General features: G+C 34.5%; 1 protein-coding gene across 1 annotated transcript in view; it reads right to left on the bottom strand.

Annotated features, from left to right (window-relative positions):
- Positions 1–20297, bottom strand: part of DNAI4 (dynein axonemal intermediate chain 4) — a 90990-nt gene that overhangs the window by 1792 nt on the left and 68901 nt on the right. Inside the window, 5 exon segments of the mRNA XM_049618516.1 lie at positions 10356–10512; positions 13199–13425; positions 14061–14159; positions 19304–19425; positions 19718–19875. Coding sequence (XP_049474473.1) covers positions 10356–10512; positions 13199–13425; positions 14061–14159; positions 19304–19425; positions 19718–19875 — 763 coding nt within the window.

Genomic DNA, 20297 nt, shown 5'->3' with positions numbered 1-20297 from the left:
CTGTAAGAGGATGAAACCAAAGATGGTAGGGTTTTTTTTAAATTTTTTTTTTTAACGTTTATTTATTTTTGAGACAGAGAGAGACAGAGCATGAACGGGGGAGGGTCAGAGAGAGGGAGACACAGAATCTGAAACAGGCTCCAGGCTCCGAGCTGTCAGCACAGAGCCCGACGTGGGGCTCGAACTCACGGACCGCGAGATCATGACCTGAGCCGAAGTCGGCCGCCCAACCGACTGGGCCACCCAGGCGCCCCGGTAGGTGAGTTTTTAAGAAAGATACTGTGAATTAAATTCTACACATAAAACTAATATTACACTCTATGTTAACCACCTGGAATTTAAATAAAAACTTGAAACAATAGGGGCACTGGGTGGCTCAGTTGGTTAAGCATCTGACTCTTGATGTTGACTCAGGTCATGATCTCATAGTTCCTGAGTTTGAGGCCCACACTGGGCTCTGAGCTGATGGCATGGAGCCTGCTTGGGATTCTGTCTCTCTCTGTCTCTCTGCCCCTTACCTGCTTCTCTCAAAATAAGTAAATTAACTTAAGAAAAATAAAGTCGTGTAATTCCTTCAGATTAGGTGAAAATAATATTTAAAAACAACTTGAAACAACAAATAATATAATATAATATAATACAAAGATATTGTGAAAAGTTGGGAGTTGGAAGCAGAAGACCAGAATTTTCTCACCTTTCACAGTAAAGGTGATCTTAAAAAAGTCACTAATATCTGGGAATCTTAGTTTCCTTGAATGGATAATAGAAATATCTGGGGCGCCTGGGTGGCTCAGTCGGTTAAGCGGCCGACTTTGGCTCAGGTCACGATCTCGCGGTCTGTGAGTTCGAGCCCCGCGTCGGGCTCTGTGCTGACAGCTCAGAGCCTGGAGCCTGTTTCAGATTCTGTGTCTCCCTCTCTCTGACCCTCCCCCGTTCATGCTCTGTCTCTCTCTGTCTCAAAAATAAATAAACGTTAAAAAATTAAAAAAAAAAATATCAGCAACCACTTCTAAAAATTATTTCAAGAGTTGAATGAACTAATGTATATAAAAGACTTTTACAAAACTCTAAATAGTTATAAACACCTTAGATCATATTACATAAGTCAGTCCTGTCTTTTAGCCTATACTAAGGATGACATTCCCCACTCTGCAGGTCCTGACACAAAATCAGTTGCCAAGCTGCTTCTCAAATCCGTCTCTTTCTACTTCAGTCTTTCACTTGGGCTAACACAGCAGATCACTACTCTAATTTATTCACTGTTAAATTCTTAGCACCCAAAACAGACCCTGTCACATAGTCCATACTCAGTAGATGTTTGTTGAATGAATGAAGAGTCTATATGTAAATACCCAAAGTACAGAGAAAGAGATGGCAAACATTTATATACTGAAACATAAGAATAGAAATAGTATCCAGGAGTGATTCTCCATAGGCTGCCTCCAGAAAAAAAAAAAAAAAAGTCACTTTGTGCAATGTCCCACTGGAATTAGCTTCTGCCAAGTACTTAAACTATAATTCTGTTCGACACAAGACTGAGGCCCCCAGCAACCAACCACATCACACCAGGAGAGGAGGTGGTGCTTCAACAAACAATAATGCTAAGGTGGTGGTAAGTCCCGTTGGCAGCTGGCTACATCACAAAGTTACCATTGCAAAGCTTGGACCCTATACCCCTGTTTACACCAGGCATCAGGCTGATATTACCCTAAACCACATACCCTGGTTGGTAGGACAGGGCAGGAGCCAATGTCCTACTGTGTCATATCACAATAATATTCTGGTCCTTGGACACATCAGGGGGCTGCCAGAGTTTCAGAAATTATTTAACTTAAAACATGCAGAGCCCTAGGATCAAAGTTCTTCTCTTGCTGTGTAAGGCCACAGTGGGTGCCGAACAATGTGGAGGTGAGCGGGAGTCAGGGTTCTTTCTATACGTATACCATGGTCCTTGGAATATCTCCATGGGTTTTCTCCAATGGGCCCTGCTCCAGCACACTTGGTGCAAGTGTTATCTGGTACTTTGCCTTTGTAAAACACGTATCCCTGTTGAAGTCCCCTTGGTACCTATCCCTAATTCTTCTATTCCTGCATCCTTCACTTCTCAGAGGCTGTCTTTATTATAAATTTGGTGTACACCTTTCCTATAGAATGAAAACATAAGCCTTCCAAAATTTTAATTCACTCTTGGTTAAAATTAATGGAGAAATTATAGGACATAATGTTACTTGATAAGATATCTTAATAGGAAATAATGGTTTGACATTAATTACTTTGAGACTTCAAATTACTATGTCATTATAATTCTCTGAAAAGTTCAGGAAGAGGTGTATCAGGTAAGCTTGAGTTTGTCTGTAAGTAACATAAAATCTGATTAATAGGTTTTTCTTGAATCTCCTAGAAGAATAACACTGAAGTTTTAAAATATCATGACCAAAAGTATGAAAGACATATTTGTATTAGAAAACTGTATTTATTTATTAATGTATGGAATATATTTCTTACAAGAAAATTTTGCTCACCAGCACTGAAATCATTAACACACACACACACACACGTACACACACAGACACACAAATGTTTGTCAAAAATGTTCAGACTCTCAACTTAGCCTTCTGCTTGCAAAACATACTGCTCAAAATAAAAGATGTCTCTAATGTGTGTATGTGTGTATATATACACCACATCTTCTTTATCCATTCATCAGTCAATGGACATTTGGGCTGTTTCTATAATTGTAGTGCAATTGTTGGATCGTAGGGTTCATTTCTGAGTGAACCTCCATACTGTTTTCCAGAGTGGCTGCACAAGTGTGCATAAAAAAGAAGAAAATCTTGCCATTTGTAACAATATGGATAGAGCTAGAGAGGATTATGCTAAGTGAAATAAGTCAGTCAGAGAAAAACAAATACCATATGATTTCACTCATATGTGGAATTTAAGAAACAAAACAAACAAGCACAGAGGAAAATAAGAGAGAGGCAAACCAAGAAACAGACTTTTAATTATGAAGAACAAACTGATGGTTACCAGAGGGGAGATGAGTGGGGATGGGTTAAATAGGCGATGGGGATTAAGGAGCGAACTTGTGATGAACACCAGGTGTTATAGGGATGTGCTGAATCACTAAATTCTACACCTGAAACTAATATTACAGTGTATTTAACTAACTGGAATTTAAATTTAAAAACTTCAAAAGGAAAAAGATGTCTCTCATCAATTCAAATCAAACACCAAAATTAAATCTTTTTCTTCTATATTCCAATCTATATTCCATACTTTTACTAACTATAAATACATCCACTAAGAACACAGCTTTTATACTTGTGTTTAAATAATCTTACATAAATCATAACATACTGTACTTATCTTTCTCCAGTTTACTTTTATCACTTAACACATTTTTAAAGATTTATTCAAAATTTGTCATATTGAGACTTTTAAATACATATTATTTAAACTTCTGTATTACAGTGACTCATGTGAATGTGCCATATTTTATTTATCCAGTGTTTCACTGATGATCATTTAGGTTGTCTCCAATTTATCACTATAGAAACAAGGCTGTTATGAACATGTCTTTCAGACCACTACTAACAAATTAAACAAAAACCCTGGGAGATATATAGAATCCAAACATAACATTTAAACATCTATAAAGACTGTAATCTTACCAGATAGGAAAAGTATAGTAACTTAGAGTTAATGACACAGTAAATAAATAACTTGAAATCAATAAAGTGATGCAGCAGCACATTCAGGGTTGCAGACTTCCATGAGAAGATAGAGGACATGGGTAATAGGTGAGTAGACTTCAGGAGACATGGGCTCTGAGACCATTCCATACGGAGGGCATGGACAAATCAACTATAGAGCAGGGCTCAGCCTGGCACCAAGGAGATGTTAGAAACATCTCCTTAAATGTCCACAGTCAATATGCATGTCAGCCAGTTGAGAAAATCATCTCCAAAACTACTTGGGATGCTTTATTTGTTTCTTCATTGGAAAACCTATTTTTACCCTGAGAAGAATAATAGTTGTGTATAGAAATAATGCAGCAAATCAAACCGATAATTTTAATATTTTTGTATTAAGGAACTTGTATATATTTGGTATTTTAAATATTCATTATATGTAAGAGTATTCACTATTATTAGATTGTCTAGCAAATAAATTGTGATTCTAATTTAAATGTGTAATTGGGTAATTGATTTAGACTTCTAATCATAGATTGAAATACTATTCATTTATAAAAAGCATTGGAACATTTAAGAAAATTTAATTTTTTTTTTAAATATTTATTTATTTTTGAGAGACAGAGTGAGACAAAGTGAGACTTGGGGGAGGGGCAGAGAGAGAGGGAGACACAGGATTGGAAACAGGCTCCAGGCTCTGAGCTGTCAGCACAGAGCCTGACACGGGGCTCAAACCCACAGACTGTGAGATCATGACCCGAGCCGAAGTCGGACGCTCAACTGACTGAGCCACCCAGGCGCCCCTTAAGAAAATTTAAGATTCATCATATTCAACATTTAAAATTTATTAAATTAATAAGAATTCCTTAAGTATCAGATTTGTTTGTCCATAAGATGATTGGAGTACTTAAAGCACTATATTAAATTTATAAAGTAAATTTAGAGGATTTAAAGAAATTTGTTACAAAAGCTTATTAAAAGTGCGTATTAAAATTTGCTAGACTTAAAACCAATTTGACAATAAATTTCATATTAAAAAATCTGCTAGGCTTATAAACAGAATAATAAAATGTATTATCTAAATGTAAGAACTTCAGGAAAAGTTCAGGTAAACTAAGATTTTTAAAAAACTTTATAGCACATTTGAATGTGAACATTTTAAGCAAAAGTTGACTGAATAATTCTCTCCACGTACAAAAGAAACATTAAAGACAAAGGAAAAAAGGAAGAAAGAATTCACATTGATACCTTATACGTGTGTCCAAATAAACATGTGCAAGACATTCTCTATGGTATCACTGCCTTGTATGGTATTTGAATTCTAAGTTTTACTGAACCTCTCTCCAAAGAGGCTATGCTAGGGGCACCTGGGTGGCTCAGTCAGTTAAGTGTCCAACTTTGGCTCAGGTCATGATCTCGCAGTTCCTGAGTTTCAGCCCTGCATCGGGCTTTGTGCTGACAGCTCAGAGCCTGGAGCCTGCTTCGGATTCTGTGTCTTCCTCTCTCTCTGTGTCTCCCACCTCTCGCACTCTGTGTCTCTCTCTCAAAAAAAAAATTAATAAAACATTAAAAAAAGAGGCTATGCTAATTCATATTCCCATGACCCTTGCATAAGAGCTCCTATTTCCCTACAACTTTGCTAATACTTAATACTGGCTAATATTTTTATTTTTGTAAATCCAATCAATTTGAACTGATATCTTGTATAATTTCAATTGTATATTTCTCTATTTCTAGAGAGAATTAATATTCCAGGTTTTCTATGATTTAGTATTTTATACATTTGCCCATTCAAAACATTGAATTGCTCTTATTGTTTAATAGAGGTTATTTATACATACTGGACATTATGTCTTTTATAATCCTAGAAATTTCTTCTTCTAATCTGTTTAATTTAGCATATGGAATCCTGAACAAAAAGTGTTAATTTTGACATAATAGTCATAGAAAAAAATATTTGAGGTTTATTGAGAACTTACTATGTCCCAGTACCAGTTCTAACCACTTTGTACCTATTAACTATTTTAATGTTTCTAACAACCTTTGATTCTGGTACCAAAATTATACCCAGATAAGGAAACAGGAAAAACATGAAAAAAATTAGGAGATTTTTTTTTTGGTCTTTTTAAAATCTGTCTTTGTCTCTAGATCATTAAGACATTATCCTACATTTTCTTCTAGTGGTTTGTTTTATTTTTCAGTCTTTAATTCATTTGGAGTTCACCATTGTACAAAATGTGAGATAGGGAATGGCTTTCTATTTTCTAGAAAATAAGGATCAAATTCCGGATCATGGCAAATGACCCAACAGGCCCTTTTGCCACTTTTCTCTCAAGCAATCTCTTTACCAGTCAAAAAAGCCTACTCACTACTTCCTCAAAATGTCATGGACCTTTCTAATTCTGTATCTTTGCTCAGGCCTTTCCCTCACTCTGAAATAACAGCTCTACTCGCTTATCTGCAAGGAAAATTTCCATTTTTTTTAAGTTTATTTATTTATTTTGAGAGAGAGACCACGAGCAGGGGAGGGCCAGACAGAGAAGGAAAGAGAGAATCTCAAGCAGGTTCCATGCTGTCAACACAGATCCTGATGCAGGGCTGGATCTCACGAGATCATCACCTGAACCAAAACCATGAGTCATTCAGTTAACCAACTGAGCCACCCAGGTGCCCCTGCAAAGAAAATTTCTAATCCTTCAAAACACAGTTAAAATTTAATCTCCTGTGTGAAAGTCTTCCCCAAAGTATTCACCTATGTTTTCCTTTCTTTCTTCCCATTCTCCTTTCAAAAGTCAATTTTCCTACTCTGTGCTTCTATAGGAGTTTCTTTGTTATTTTGGTCTTTATGACTTGATTATATTTGTGTGCATATATTGTTCCTTTCTTAGAAACCATGTGTCTTTTGGGTCTAAGTGTGTTTGTTCATTTTTCAATATTTGCTTAGTACCTATCATATGCTAGCCCTGTGCTAGTACTTAAATATACAAGTTTCCAAGTAGCTCAAACTACTCAGAAAGACATGTATACAAAATATTATAGTTTATATTGATGAATTATTGTCATCTTTAACAGGTACTATAGACATATGTGATAAAAAGAATCAACATGCTAATGCTCATGTTTCTTTGCTACCACCAACCCAATACACACCAACAAAGATTTTTAAATAATGCAACTCCCTCTCCCCACTGCCCCAATTTAGAATTTGTGGACGAGTTCTTAGAGCTTTTGTGGGATGGAACTGATGGAATTACAGGGATAGAAAGCAATGGATTTAGGCCTTGATGCTACATTTAGGATTTGAGGGATAAGTAAAGAAGAAAAAGATTACTATTAACTATATATTTTGATCCATTTTAATGTTTTTGAAAGACTTGAATAAAGAATAGAATTCTCTAGTTCCTTCTGGCTGTTGAGCTGTATATCATAAACAAGTGTGGGCATAAACATCTCAGTACCCTAAAAGGTATTATATACTCAGTGAATATGAGAGAAATTAAAAATATTAAAATGTTTACATCATAAAAAAATAAGCCATTAATGTTGCATTTCTCAGAACAGACTAAAATTATGATGTAAGGAAACATGCATTTTAGAAAAAGAAGCTTTATGTTTTTATGAACAAAAGAGACAAAATTCACTATTTACATGTGGCTTATGTCCTACCTGTGGGAGACAGGCAATTAACAAAATAAATCAATAAAGAATATGGTATATTCAAAGATAAATATTACGAAAAATAAGTCATGGAAAAGTATGAGATAAGAAGTGTAGGTGAGAGTAGAGATTCAATTTTAAATAAGGTATCCAGGAAGATTTCACGCAGATAGTGACTGATATTTGAGCAAAAACTTGAAGTACCGAGAAGATCAAACTCTGGATGTTAGATAGGAGAAATGACAAGTACAAAGTCCTAAGCAAGCATCTATCTGTCTGTCTATCTATCTATCTATCTATCTATCTATCTATCTATCTAACATTTACAGTCTATATAGTTGGGATAAAACTCCACTTGCTACAGTATGTGACCCAAATATAATCAACACTGCTGACTTTCCTGGCCACATTTCCATCTGGTTGCATATTTAGATTATTTTCTTTTTCTTTTTTTTTTCTTTTCTTATCCCATTACAAATTATGCTATAATTAATTTATTTGATTGCCTTTATGAATATTTCTATAGAATAGAATTCCAGAAGCATGACAGTCTTGGTTCAGATTGCCAAATTGCTTCCAAAGAAGTTATACCAAATTCTATTCCAACATTTTTCTGTATAAGAGAAAAACTGTCTTATCAAATGTTTGCTAGTACTGAGTACACCTATTAAATATAAAAAAAAAAAACTTTGTTAATTTCGTATATGAGAATGTGATCACATTTTAATTTAAGGTAATACATTTTTATTTCTTCATTTATAAATGAGGTTTAATTTTAAAATATATTTACTAGTCGTTTTTTTGTGAATGAACTGTTCCTGACTATTACCCAGTCTTCTATTGTACTCTTCGTGTTTTTGCCTTATTTTTTTGATTTTTATTTATTTTTTTAATGTTTATTTATTTTTGAGAGACAGAAACAGAGAAGGCACGAGCGGGGAAGAGGCAGAGAGGGAGAGGTGGAGACACAGAATCTGAAGCAGGCTCCAGGCTCTGAACTGTCAGCACAGAGCCTGATGCGGGGCTTGAACCCACGAATTGTGAGATCATGACCTGAGCTGAAGTCGATGCTCAACCAATTGAGCCACCCAGGCGCCCCTTTATTTTTATTTTTTTAACATTTATTTACTTTTGAGAGACAGAGAGACACAGAGGCATGAGCAGGGGAGGGGCAGAGAGAGGGAGACACAGAATCCCAAGCAGGCTCCAGGTTTGGAGCTGTACAGCACAGAGCTGGAACTCACAGTCTGCAAGTCATGACCTGAGCTGAAGTCAAACGCTTAACTGACTGAGCCACCCAGGTGCCCCAAGTGTTTTTTCCTTATTTATTCATGCATATTTTAATATTTTAACTTGTTTATCATATTCATGGTAATATACACCAGATTACTCCATAAAATAATATTTAAACTTTAAAAATAAAAAATTGAAAAGCTACCTTAAAAATAATAGGTAGTGATAATAATAATCTAGTGATACTGATTGCTTGTTAAAGTTTTACAACAAAGTTTTCATATTGTTTTTCTTTTTTCTTTAATTTTTTTCCCTTTTTTAAAAATTTAAATCCAAGCTAGTTAACATATAGTGTAATAATGATTTCAGGAGTAGAATTTAGTGATTCATCACTTACATGTAACACCTAGTGCTCATCCCAACAAGTTCCCTCCTTAATGCCCATAACCCATTTAGCCCACCCCCATCTAGCAACCCTCAGTTTGTTCTCTGTATTTAAAAGTCTCTTACTGTTTGCTTCCCTCTCTTTTATTTTTCCTTCCTTTTCTCTATGTTTATCTGTTTTGTTTCTTAAATTCTACATATGAGTGAAATCATATGATATTTGTCTTTCTCTGACTGACTTCTTTTACTTAGCATAATACACTCTAATTCTATCCACATTGTTGCAAATGGCAAGATTTCGTTCTTTTTCATCTCTAATATTCCAGTGTGTGTGTGTGTGTGTGTGTGTGTGTGTGTGTGTGTGCGCATACCACATCTTTTTTATTCATTCATCAGTCGATGCACATTTGGATTCTTTCCATAATTTGGTTATTATTGATAGTGCTGCTATAAACATTGGGGTGCATGTGTCCCTTCAAATCAATATTTTGGTATCCTTTGGATAAATGCCTAGTAGTTCAATTGCTGGGTCGTAGGGTAGTTTTATTTTTAATTTTTTTAGGAACCAACATACTGTTTTCCAGAGTGCACCAGTTTGCATTCCCACCAGCAGTGCAAATGTTTTCCCTTTTCTCCACATCCTCATCAACATCTGTTGTTTCCTGAGTTGTTAATTTTAGCCATTCTGACAGGTGTGAGGTGGTATCTCATTGTGGTTTTGATTTATATTTCCCTGATGATGAGTGATGTTGAGGATCTTTTCATGTGTCTGTTAGCCATCTGGATGTCTTCTTTGGAGAAGTGTCTGTTCATGTCTTCTGCCCATTTCTTCACTGGATTATTTGTTTTGTGGGTGTTGAGTTTGATAAGTTCTTTATAGATTTTGGATACTAACCCTTTAACCAATATGTCATATGCAAATATCTTCTCCCTTTCCATCAGTTGCCTTTTAGTTTTGAATATCAGAGTAAGGGAATAGGATAACACTACAGAAACAAAAACAAATGCCTATTTTGGGAACATTGGATAATATCTAAAATATTGTAATTTCTTGTAAAAGTCTTTGAATATTTGCAGTAAACTTCTTCAGCTATATTCAACAATTATTAAATCCCAACAGTATATTAAGCACAATTTCAAGTTATTCCATATAACATTTACAATTATTATGCTACAACATTATTGTGTTCATATTACAGAGAAAAAACATGAGGCTCAAAGAAAATAAGCCTAGTAGATACCATGCTAGTAGGTAACAACTCCTGGGATTTATGTTCTTTCCATTGCACCACACTTAAGATATCTAAGAAATGTAAATTCCTTGTATGACACAAAATTATAACTAAAATTATTAAATGACATAAAATTTTGATTCTTGAGTCTTACCCGGCCAGAATCCAAAGCAGCAGGCATATTTCTCAGTTCATACACACCAACCTGTCCATCACTGTCACCCACCAGAAGGCAATCTGTTTGTTTGGCAAAGAGGACAGTTGTGAACTTGATTCCGGGGTTAGCAACATGCACAATCAGAGGATCCAAACTGTAATAAAATATTTTATTTGTAAATGTATTTGTTGTTAATATATTCTTATATACAGATTAAGAAAAGTCTGAGATATTTTTTTTGTGATTTCATGTGACAAAAACAAAACAAAAATAAACTTTTTAAGTAAATTTCCAAAGTCAAAATAACTGTTTCTCTACTCCTTATTCAGTCAAAACTTTCACTTCTTTAGTGAACAAATTTCGACTAAATAAATTCAAGCAAGTCACAATTAAGTTGTGAACTCATGGGGCGCCTGAATGGCTCAGTCAGTTGAGCATCCAACTCTTGCTTTTGGCTCAGGTCATGGTCTCATGGTTGTGGGATCAAGCCCTGTGTCAGGCTGCATGCTGAACGTGGAGCCTGCTTAAAATTGTCTCTCTCTCCTCTCTCCATCTCTCCCCTGTTCATGCTCTCTCTCTCTCTCTCTGCAAAATAAATAAATAAGCTTAAAAAAAAGATGCAAACTCATAAATTTAAACTCCTGTGCTGGTTAACTTTATGTACTTACTTGGCTAGGCTATGGTACTCAGTTGTTTACAAGGTCAAACACCAGTCTACACTTTGCTGTGAAGGTATTTTGTTTAGTTGTGATAAACATTCAGGTGAGTAGAATCTGAATAAAGCACATAATGCTCCATAATGTAGGCAGACCTTATCCAATGTGTTGGAGACCTTAAGAGAAAAGACTGAGTTCCCCAAAGTAGAATAATATTCTGCTTCCAGACTGCCTTCAGACTCAAGATTGCAAGATGGACTGACGGAATTGCAAGATGGAATTTCCTGATGGAAATTCTAGCCCACCAGCCTATAGTTCAGACTTGGCACTTGCCAGGCCCCACAATCATGTGAGCCAATTGCTTAAAGTAAATCTCTTTCTCTCTTTTTATTGCTACTGTTTCTCTGGAGAACCCTGAGTAATACAACTTCTTAAGTAATAAATGTCTTTTAATAGAAGGATATTTTGACCCAAATGAACCTCTGGAATATAAAAGAATATTTTGAACAAGAACTTTTTAAATTCCCTGTCATCCAAAGCAATCCACTGATACCCTTAAAAAACAACAGAACCAGGGGCACCTGGGTGGCTCAGTGGGTTAAGTGTCCAACTTTGGCTCAGGTCATGGTTTTGCTGTTCGTGGGTTTGAGACCTGCGCTGACAACTCAGAGCCTGCTTCAGATTCTGTCTCTCTCTCTCTGTCCTTTCCCCACTTGTGCTCTGTCTCTCTCTCTCAAAAATAAATAAATAAACTAAAACAAAAAACAAAAAAACCAAAGGCAGCAACTTGCATACTTCTTAAGAAATGTCCTTGGGGTGCCTGGGTGGCTCAGTCGGTTGAGTGTCCAACTTCAGCTCAGGTTATGATCTCACCATCTGTGAGTTCAAGCCCCGCATCGGGCTCTGTGCTGACAGCTCAGAACCTGGAGCCTGCTTCTGATTCTGTGTCTCCGTCTCTCTCTCTCTGCCCCTCCCCCAATCGTGTGTGTGTGCGTGCGCGCTCTCTCTCTCTCTCAAAAACTAAATAAACACACACAAAAAAAAGAAATGTCCTGAGATCTACAGTTTTACCAAAAAAAAAATAATTAAAATCAGAGGTGGGATGAGTGATCGTTTTACCAAAAAATTAAAATCAGGGGTGGGATGAGTTAAGTCGTCATTTTATACATTAGTCATCTCATACTCAAAACTAAATTGCTTTGTGGTATAATCCTTGGTTTCGGATTCAAACTATTTTATAGTATAAGCCATGACAAAATTTAGAGTTACTATATGATTAAGTTCTAGGATAAAAAAATTGTCATTAACAATAAACCCCTTGAGGGGAACCTGGGTGGCTCAGTTGGTTAAGTATCTGACAGGTCATGATTGCAAGGTTTGTGAGGTCAAGCCCCACATCAGGCTCTGCGCTGATGGCGTGGAGCATGCTTGGATTCTCGTTCCCCCTTTCTCCACTCCTCCTCTGCTTACACACACTCCCTCTCTCAAAATAAATAAGCCTTTTTTAAAAAAAAGAATAAACCCATTGAATTTTGTATCACTTATTTTAAGCAAAAATATATTGCCCTGATGCTTCTGCTAATAACTAACATAAAAATCTACAGTATTTTCCAACTGAGGAAATAGAATCATTAAACACTTTATTCCCGCATTGTATAAATTTCCATTTTAAAAAGAAAACATGGGTCTAGATGACCCTCTAATAACTTTGGTGTCACACCTTAAATTAAAATTTTTAATTAAATGAATGGCCATTTAAATATATTTTAAAACAAGGTAAGAGAGTAAGTATTATAAAAAATAATTATTTTGTTCCCTTTCTTTGTCTTATTGCAAACAATCTTTAGTTAAACACAGTTAGTTGCCTCTCTGCATTCTTCTAAACAAGGCAATGAAAAAGAATTCAAGGCAGCTATGATATCTTATATCTTCCTGTAAAAGTTTGATATGAGTAAGGTAACCTATTTTCATTTAAACATTTTTAAAACTACATACCACATAAGTAATTAAAATGAATATAGCATCTAGCCTATATCTTTTATTCATAAAGGACTCTCACAGTGTAAATTATTACTTGTTTTAAAGTAACCACAATTCTCTCTAACCAATACCAAAACTATCAGGTATCATTTTGTTTGAACTGCTTCTATGAGAAATATCACCAGGAAAAATATTAACACTTACGTGCTGATGTGAAGGTGCCAAATCTCTACTCTGCTCTCGTTTGCGGCTGCAAATATATAGGCTGATTTTGGAGACCAGGCAACATCATAAACAACATAAGTAGTTGGATAAAAACTCAAAAATGGCTTGGGATTCTCCTGTTGCCATATAATAACACCCCAATCTGCAGAACAGCTTAAGAACACATCATGACAAAATGGATTCCATGCTATTTTATACACTGGACCCTAGAATTAGAAAAACAAATTAAAATACATAGGTAAGTAATAGTTAACATCTCATACTTTAAACTTGACCAACAAATTAAAAATGCTAAGATTTCTAGAAGATTTAGGTACCATGCATTGTTGTGTATTATTTTAGCTCAGAGTAAGCTCATAAATTGAATCTTCCCTAAATAATGCCATACAGAAACATAAAAATATAGTTGTTACAATACTAACTAAATATTAATACATATTATACTTATTTACTTTAAAAAGTATAAGGATTACTTTAAAAAACAGAAATAAGGGAGAAAATGAAGAAAACATAAATGGAACAAAAGATACAGAAAATAAGTATATGCCAGAGACAATTTTACTTTGGAATCAGCATGTTATCATAAGCAAAGTCTTTCAGAAACAAATAAAAATTGTGACTTCCATAACTTGCAAGAAAAAAATCAAGAACACCTGGAAGCCAAACAAAATGTCCCACACGTTATTGATGATTTCCATACAAGACAGTACTTAATTCAATTCGTACTATTAACTCTGAAGTTGTAAATTTAGGGCATGTGAAAAGTAGTGTGTATAAAAATACTATTTTTTTCAGAAATATTAAAAGATAAATTTTCCATACCTACTATAATTAAACTAACCTTATGTCCTCTGTAGGTTTCTAGGTATTGTTCATTATACGAACAAGAACATTTGTGAATATGACCCTCCTCGGTCCCAGCCAAATAGATATTTGTATCCTACAACACAAAAAATTAAAATGTATTGGCTTGTGATATATTAGTAAAGGTGCTAAATAGAAAATCAGATCCTTCGGGGCACCTGGGTTGGTTGGTTAAGGCTCAGTTGGTTAAGGGTGCAACTTTGGTTTGGGTCATGATCTCACAGTTCATAAGTTCGAGCCCCGCATTGGGCTTTCTGCTGTCAGTGCAGAGCCCGCTTCAGATCCTCTGTCTCCCTCTCTTTCTGTCCCTCCCCTACTCTCTCTCTCTATCTCAAAAATAAATTAACTTCAAAAAATAAAATCAGATCTCTCAAGATCTATTAAAATGAATTTAAGAACCAAAACTAGAAAAACTATCTTGATAATAGTTGTCTGTTGTCTTTTACTTTCTATCATCGTTTTATAATATTTATGTATATAATGCTGAAGAAATGATTTTTTGCTGGATATGAAAGATTGAACTAAATGGAGTCTTAAGCATTTGTAACTCCATATGTAGGTACTAAATAGAGATTTTAAGTGTATTTCCTACTGTGAAGTCATAGTCTAAAGGTCTGAAAGTCAGGCTCTATGTCCTGGGTATGTGGAGTCAGTATCATCTGGGAGCATTTTAGAGATGTCAACTCTCAGATCCTACCCCAGACCTACTGAATCAGAATCTGCATTTTAACAAGATCCCTAAATAATGTGTATGTACATTAAAATTTGAGACACACTGTTCTAGCATGTACCACTACTTAAGAATGCAACTACAAAATCATGGAATATAAGCAGTTTAAACAACACAATAAAGTATAATTTTTCCCCAAACTAGCATAACCAATTTACATTCAGCAGTATATAGAAGTTCCTTTTGATCCATATTCTCTTCAATGGTTGGTTACATTAGAAATCTTAAGTTTTGCCATTGTATTAGGTATAAAATTATACCTAATGGTATATGAATTTATATGAATATGAATTCATTTATATGAATATTAACAAGGTTGAGCACATTTTATGTTTACTGGCCATTTGTATTTCCTCTTCTGTTCATGTCTCTTAACTATTTTACTCATAATATTTTCATATTGATTTATATAAAAGTTCTTTATATATCCTATTATATATGCTTTGTCTATTACATATGTTGCAAATATCTTCTCCAAGTGTATGGCTTACCTTTTACTTTTTTAGCGTCTTTTGATAAACAGAAGTTCTCATTTTGATGTAGTTAGTATTATAACTTTTTTATATACTTAGCATTTTTTTGTGCTTTAAGAAATTTTTCCTATTTTGAGGTAAAAGCAAAGTTTTCCTATATTTTCTTCTAAAAGTTTTTTGTTTATGAAGGGGTAGGTATCTAATTCCATTTTTATATGAACAATGATTATCCCAACACCATTTATAAGTTGTTTATCTTTCTGTAGAGATCTTCAAAGTCACTGTCTAGAGTTATTCTTGTCAGTATATAAACTCTGAGATTTCCATGCAACAGATTTATTGGGAAGTTCTCTCAGGAATAATTTCTTTGAAAGAAACAATAATGGGCAGAGATTTAAGTTGACTATGATGCAGTTGCAACAGAAGGCTCAGCCCAACCTCCAAGAAGCTCTGGAGTTGAGATAGCCCTTTAGAGTCCGGCCTCCAGGCAAGGAGGCCAGACATGTTATACCACCACCCCACCAACACCAATAAACTAGTGAAGCAAAATGACAGACTCAAACCAAACCATATCAAAATAAAACTAAATGTAAATGGTCTAAATATCACAATTAAAAGGCAGAAATTATAAGATGGATAAAAAAGCAAGACCCAACTATATGCTACCAACAAGAAATGTACTTTAAATACAGAGATACAAGTAGGTTAAATGTAAAAGGATGGAAAATGATTTAATAAACACAACAAACAAACATGGCTGGGGAAGAGAGAGAAAAACCAAGAAACAGACTCGTAACTATAGAGAACAAACTGATGGTTTCCAGAGAAGAGATGGGTAGGGGGATGGGTTAAATAGGTGATGGCTATTAAGGAGGGCACTTGTAATTAGCACCAGGTGTTGTATGTAAGTGTTGAATCACTAAATTCTATACCTGAAACTATGTTGACTAACTGAAATTTAAATAAAAACTTAATAAAAAGAAAAAATAAACCATGTTAACACTGGTTAAAAGAACGCTGAGGTGGTTACATTAATATCGGGCTAAGATTATTTCAGTGTTAATAATATTACCAGTAATGAATAAGGCCACTTTAAAATGATAAGAGAGTTGAATAATCAAGAGAACATAACAATCCTAAACATTTGTATCCTTAAGACAAAGCTTCAAGCTACATAAAGCAAAACCTGATAGAATTACAGTTAAAAAAAAAAAGACAAATCCATAATCATGCCCAGACACTTCAATGCCTCTCTGTTAATAATTGATGGAAGAGGTAGGCAGAAAATCAGCAAGGATATAGTCAACTTGGAGAACACCTTCAACCAACCTAACCTGATTGTCATTCATAGAACACTCCACCCAACAAGAGCAGAATACACATTTTTCTCAAGTGCACAGGGAACACTTATGTGTAAATGTCACATTCTGGGCTTCAATAAATTTAAAAGGGTTCAGTTTATTAATTTTTATTAAAAGTTTGTTCTCTGATCATGATGGAATTAAATTAGAAATCAATAAACAGAAAGATCCTTGAAAAACCCCAAATATTTAAAAACTAAATAACATGCTACTAAGTAGTCCATCAATCAAAAAAGAAATCAGAGAAATTACAAAGTATTCTGAATGGAATGAAAATGAAAATACAACATATTAGAATTTGTGGGATGCTGCCAAAGCAGTACTTAGAGAAAAAGTTATAGCAAAAATGCCTCCATCAAAAGAAGAAAAGTCATAAATAAATGATCCCAGATTCCACCCTAAGAAGCCAGAAAAGGAGGAGCAAATAAAACTGAAGCAGAAGAAAGAAAATAAAGATCAAAGTGGAAATCAGTTTTATAGAAAACAGAAAAACAATCGTGAAATTCAGAGAAATCAAAAGCTGGTTCTTTGAGATCAATAGCACTGAAAAACTTCTACTAGACTAAAGAAAAAAAGAAATACAAATTACCAACAGTAGCAATTAAAGAGGTGACATCACTACATATTTTAATATCTATTAAAGAATACTAAGGAATTATTATGATGCCACTAAGTTTAATAACTTAGATGAAATAAATTCCTTAAAAGACACAAATTATCAAAATGCACTCAAGAAGAAATAGATGATAATAATAATAATAATAATCCTATATCTAGTAAAAATTTGCATTTCTAGTTACAAGTTAAAAACCTTCCTAAAAGAAATTCCAGGCCCAGATAGTTTATTAATCCCATCAAACACATAATGAAGAAATAATACTAATTGTATACATATTCTTTCAAAAAAGTAAAGAGGGAATACTTTTCAACTCATTCTACAGGATTACCCTAATATCAAAACCAGACAAAGACATTACAAGAAAAGAAAACTGTAGATAGATATCCCTTATAAGCAAAGATGAAAACTGCTAAACAAAATTTAAGCCTATCAAATCCAACAGTACATTAAAAGTATAAATTACAATCAGGTGGAATTTATTTTAGAAATAAACATTTAAAAACCAATGTTATTCACCATATTAACAAACTTAAAAAGAAAAACTATATATCATCTCAATAGATGTAGAAAAAGCATTTGACAAAAACCTAGCATCTATTCCTGATAAAACTCTCAACAAACAGTAAAGTAATAGGATCTCCTCAATGTGATTAATTGTATCTACAAAAAAATCTCAGCTTACATCATACTTAATAGTAAAAGGACTGAACACTTTCTCCCTAAGATCAGAAACAAGAGAGGGATGTTTGTTTTCACCACCTCCATTCATCATTGTGCTGGAAGTTCAAGCCAGTACAAACAGGAAAGAAAAGGTAACCAGATTAGAAAAGAAGTAAACTCTTTATTTACACACTATATGATCATCTCAAATTCCTCACACCAAGGACATTTCTAGGATAACAAACTAGGATTTCTCAACCCAGCACCATTGATATTTTGGGCCAGTCCCTTCCCCTCCCCTTCCCCTTCTCCTTCTTTTCTTTCCCCTTCTTCTTCCCTTTCTCCTGCCCCTTCCCCCTCTCCTTTTTTTTCCCCAGTACCCCTTTTCTTCCTCTTCCCCTTCTCCCCCTTCTTCTGTGCAAAGGAGGGCAATAGTTGTCTTGTGCACTGTAGGATGTTTAGCAGTATCCCTGGCCTCTGCCTACTAGATGCCAGTAGCATTCCTTCCCACGTCCCACCTCCTGTAGCTGCAACAACCAAAAATATCTCAAGACATTGTGAAATATACCCTGGTGATAAAATATTCCCCTCCCTGCCCACATTGAGAAGCACTGTTCTAGAATCAAGGTGAAATGTGGATTACAAGAATTTGAGAGTGAAGGCAGTTGGAATACAACAGCTGTGGAAAACATGAAGTGCAGTAAAGGCCTGAACTACATTAGCAGTAGTAGGCTTGGACTAAAAGGACAATAATACTTAAATAGCATTTGGTTGATAGGGTAGAACAAAGTAGGAGCTCAAATTTTGGTTTGCATAATTAGATAGATGATGGTGTCACAAAAAAGATGATCATGTTACATATAAGGAAAAATATATAGGATATGCTTGTTTGTCATAGTTGCTGAGTTTTCTGATTCCAAAGTACTTCCAGATAAAAATAATTAGAAAAAGTAGAATTTCATTAACTGTGCTTTGATTTGATTCTCTTCCTGATAACCATGAACTTAACTATTCTTCCTAATCCTCATCATCATGAGAGTCACCACTCACATTGAAATAGTGGACTGTATGGTAGTTTCGGTTTCTATCAAAATGATAAAGCACTCAAGTTAAACTTGAAGTTGTAAAGAGAATCCTTTCACAGTTTCTCAGAAATATAGACTTTTCCTCTAGAAAGCAGATAAAGACACAGTACAGCCAACTGGAATGTGCCTCTCCACCTTAGTTTGGCAGCTATGTCTATGTTTGTTTTATTTTTACCTACAAGGCACTATATTGATTAACATGCTAAACCTTTGTCTTGCTTTATGTCTTACTACATTTCAATTATTGGAAGTTGTCATTTGCAATAGTGAATAATGGATTGGAATAATTTACCTTAGGATGAAAAGCGAAACACATTCCAGGGGCCTGTCGAGATATCAGAGCTTCACCTTTCTTTTCTTTTTCCCCTCCTTTTTTGCTGCTGCTAGAAGTAGTTCGCTTCAAACGCATCAAATCTTTATTTAAAGAAGAAAACATATATCTTATTTAATACATGAAAAAGTATTGTATAATAATGTATGTCCCTCCTACAAATAATAGTATGAGTTCTGCCATCTTTTGCATGTGATTATCTTAAAACTAGCAAATACCAATGAGAAAAACAATGAGCAAGTACAATATTTTTTCTTATGTAGCCAAACGAAAATTTGTCACCTCTTACTCATGGCTCACTAGGAATTTTAAGTCAGCACATAATAAGAGAAAGGTAAATTGATACGTATGTGTATTTGTATACATTCTTTTTACCATGGCAGTCCAGTCCTTTCCGTATAACCCATTTGGAGATTCTTCCATCTGCTGATATAGAAACTAGTATTTCTCTTTTGTCATCCCCTGTTGTCCCTCGATCTTGTTCTATCCACTGTAGTTGCCATACAGGTCCCAAATGTTTTTGAGGTGATTCACTAAAACAGGGAAAAGCACTAAATATAGAATCATTGCCATAATTTTTAAAAGCACAGGAGTATAAGTCATAAGGACAGCTCCCTGGAGCACTGTGACCTACTTATGGGATGATGCTCCTATTGTTCACTTTCACTTTAGTAAAAGTATTTTGAAAAACAGGGAAAACAATCATTTTGTCACCTAATATTTTTGTTTTTTTTCATTTCTTATAAAAGGAAACTTTTACTACTTTTAATTATATTAATGCCATAAAAGAAATACAAAAGCAAATATTTTCTTTCTTTTCAAAATATACTTTCCCTTACTCTATTCATTTACTTTTTCCTAGATAAGTTGTGTTAATTTATTTTGGACACTTTGAAAATAAGTATCTTCATCTTTATAAGGATTTTTTTCATAGCTTAAGTAGATAAATTATTTA

The sequence above is a fragment of the Panthera uncia genome, assembly GCF_023721935.1.
Source record: "Panthera uncia isolate 11264 chromosome C1 unlocalized genomic scaffold, Puncia_PCG_1.0 HiC_scaffold_4, whole genome shotgun sequence".
In the NCBI taxonomy this organism is placed as follows: domain Eukaryota; kingdom Metazoa; phylum Chordata; class Mammalia; order Carnivora; family Felidae; genus Panthera; species Panthera uncia.
This window is presented reverse-complemented; position numbering and strand designations above follow the sequence as displayed.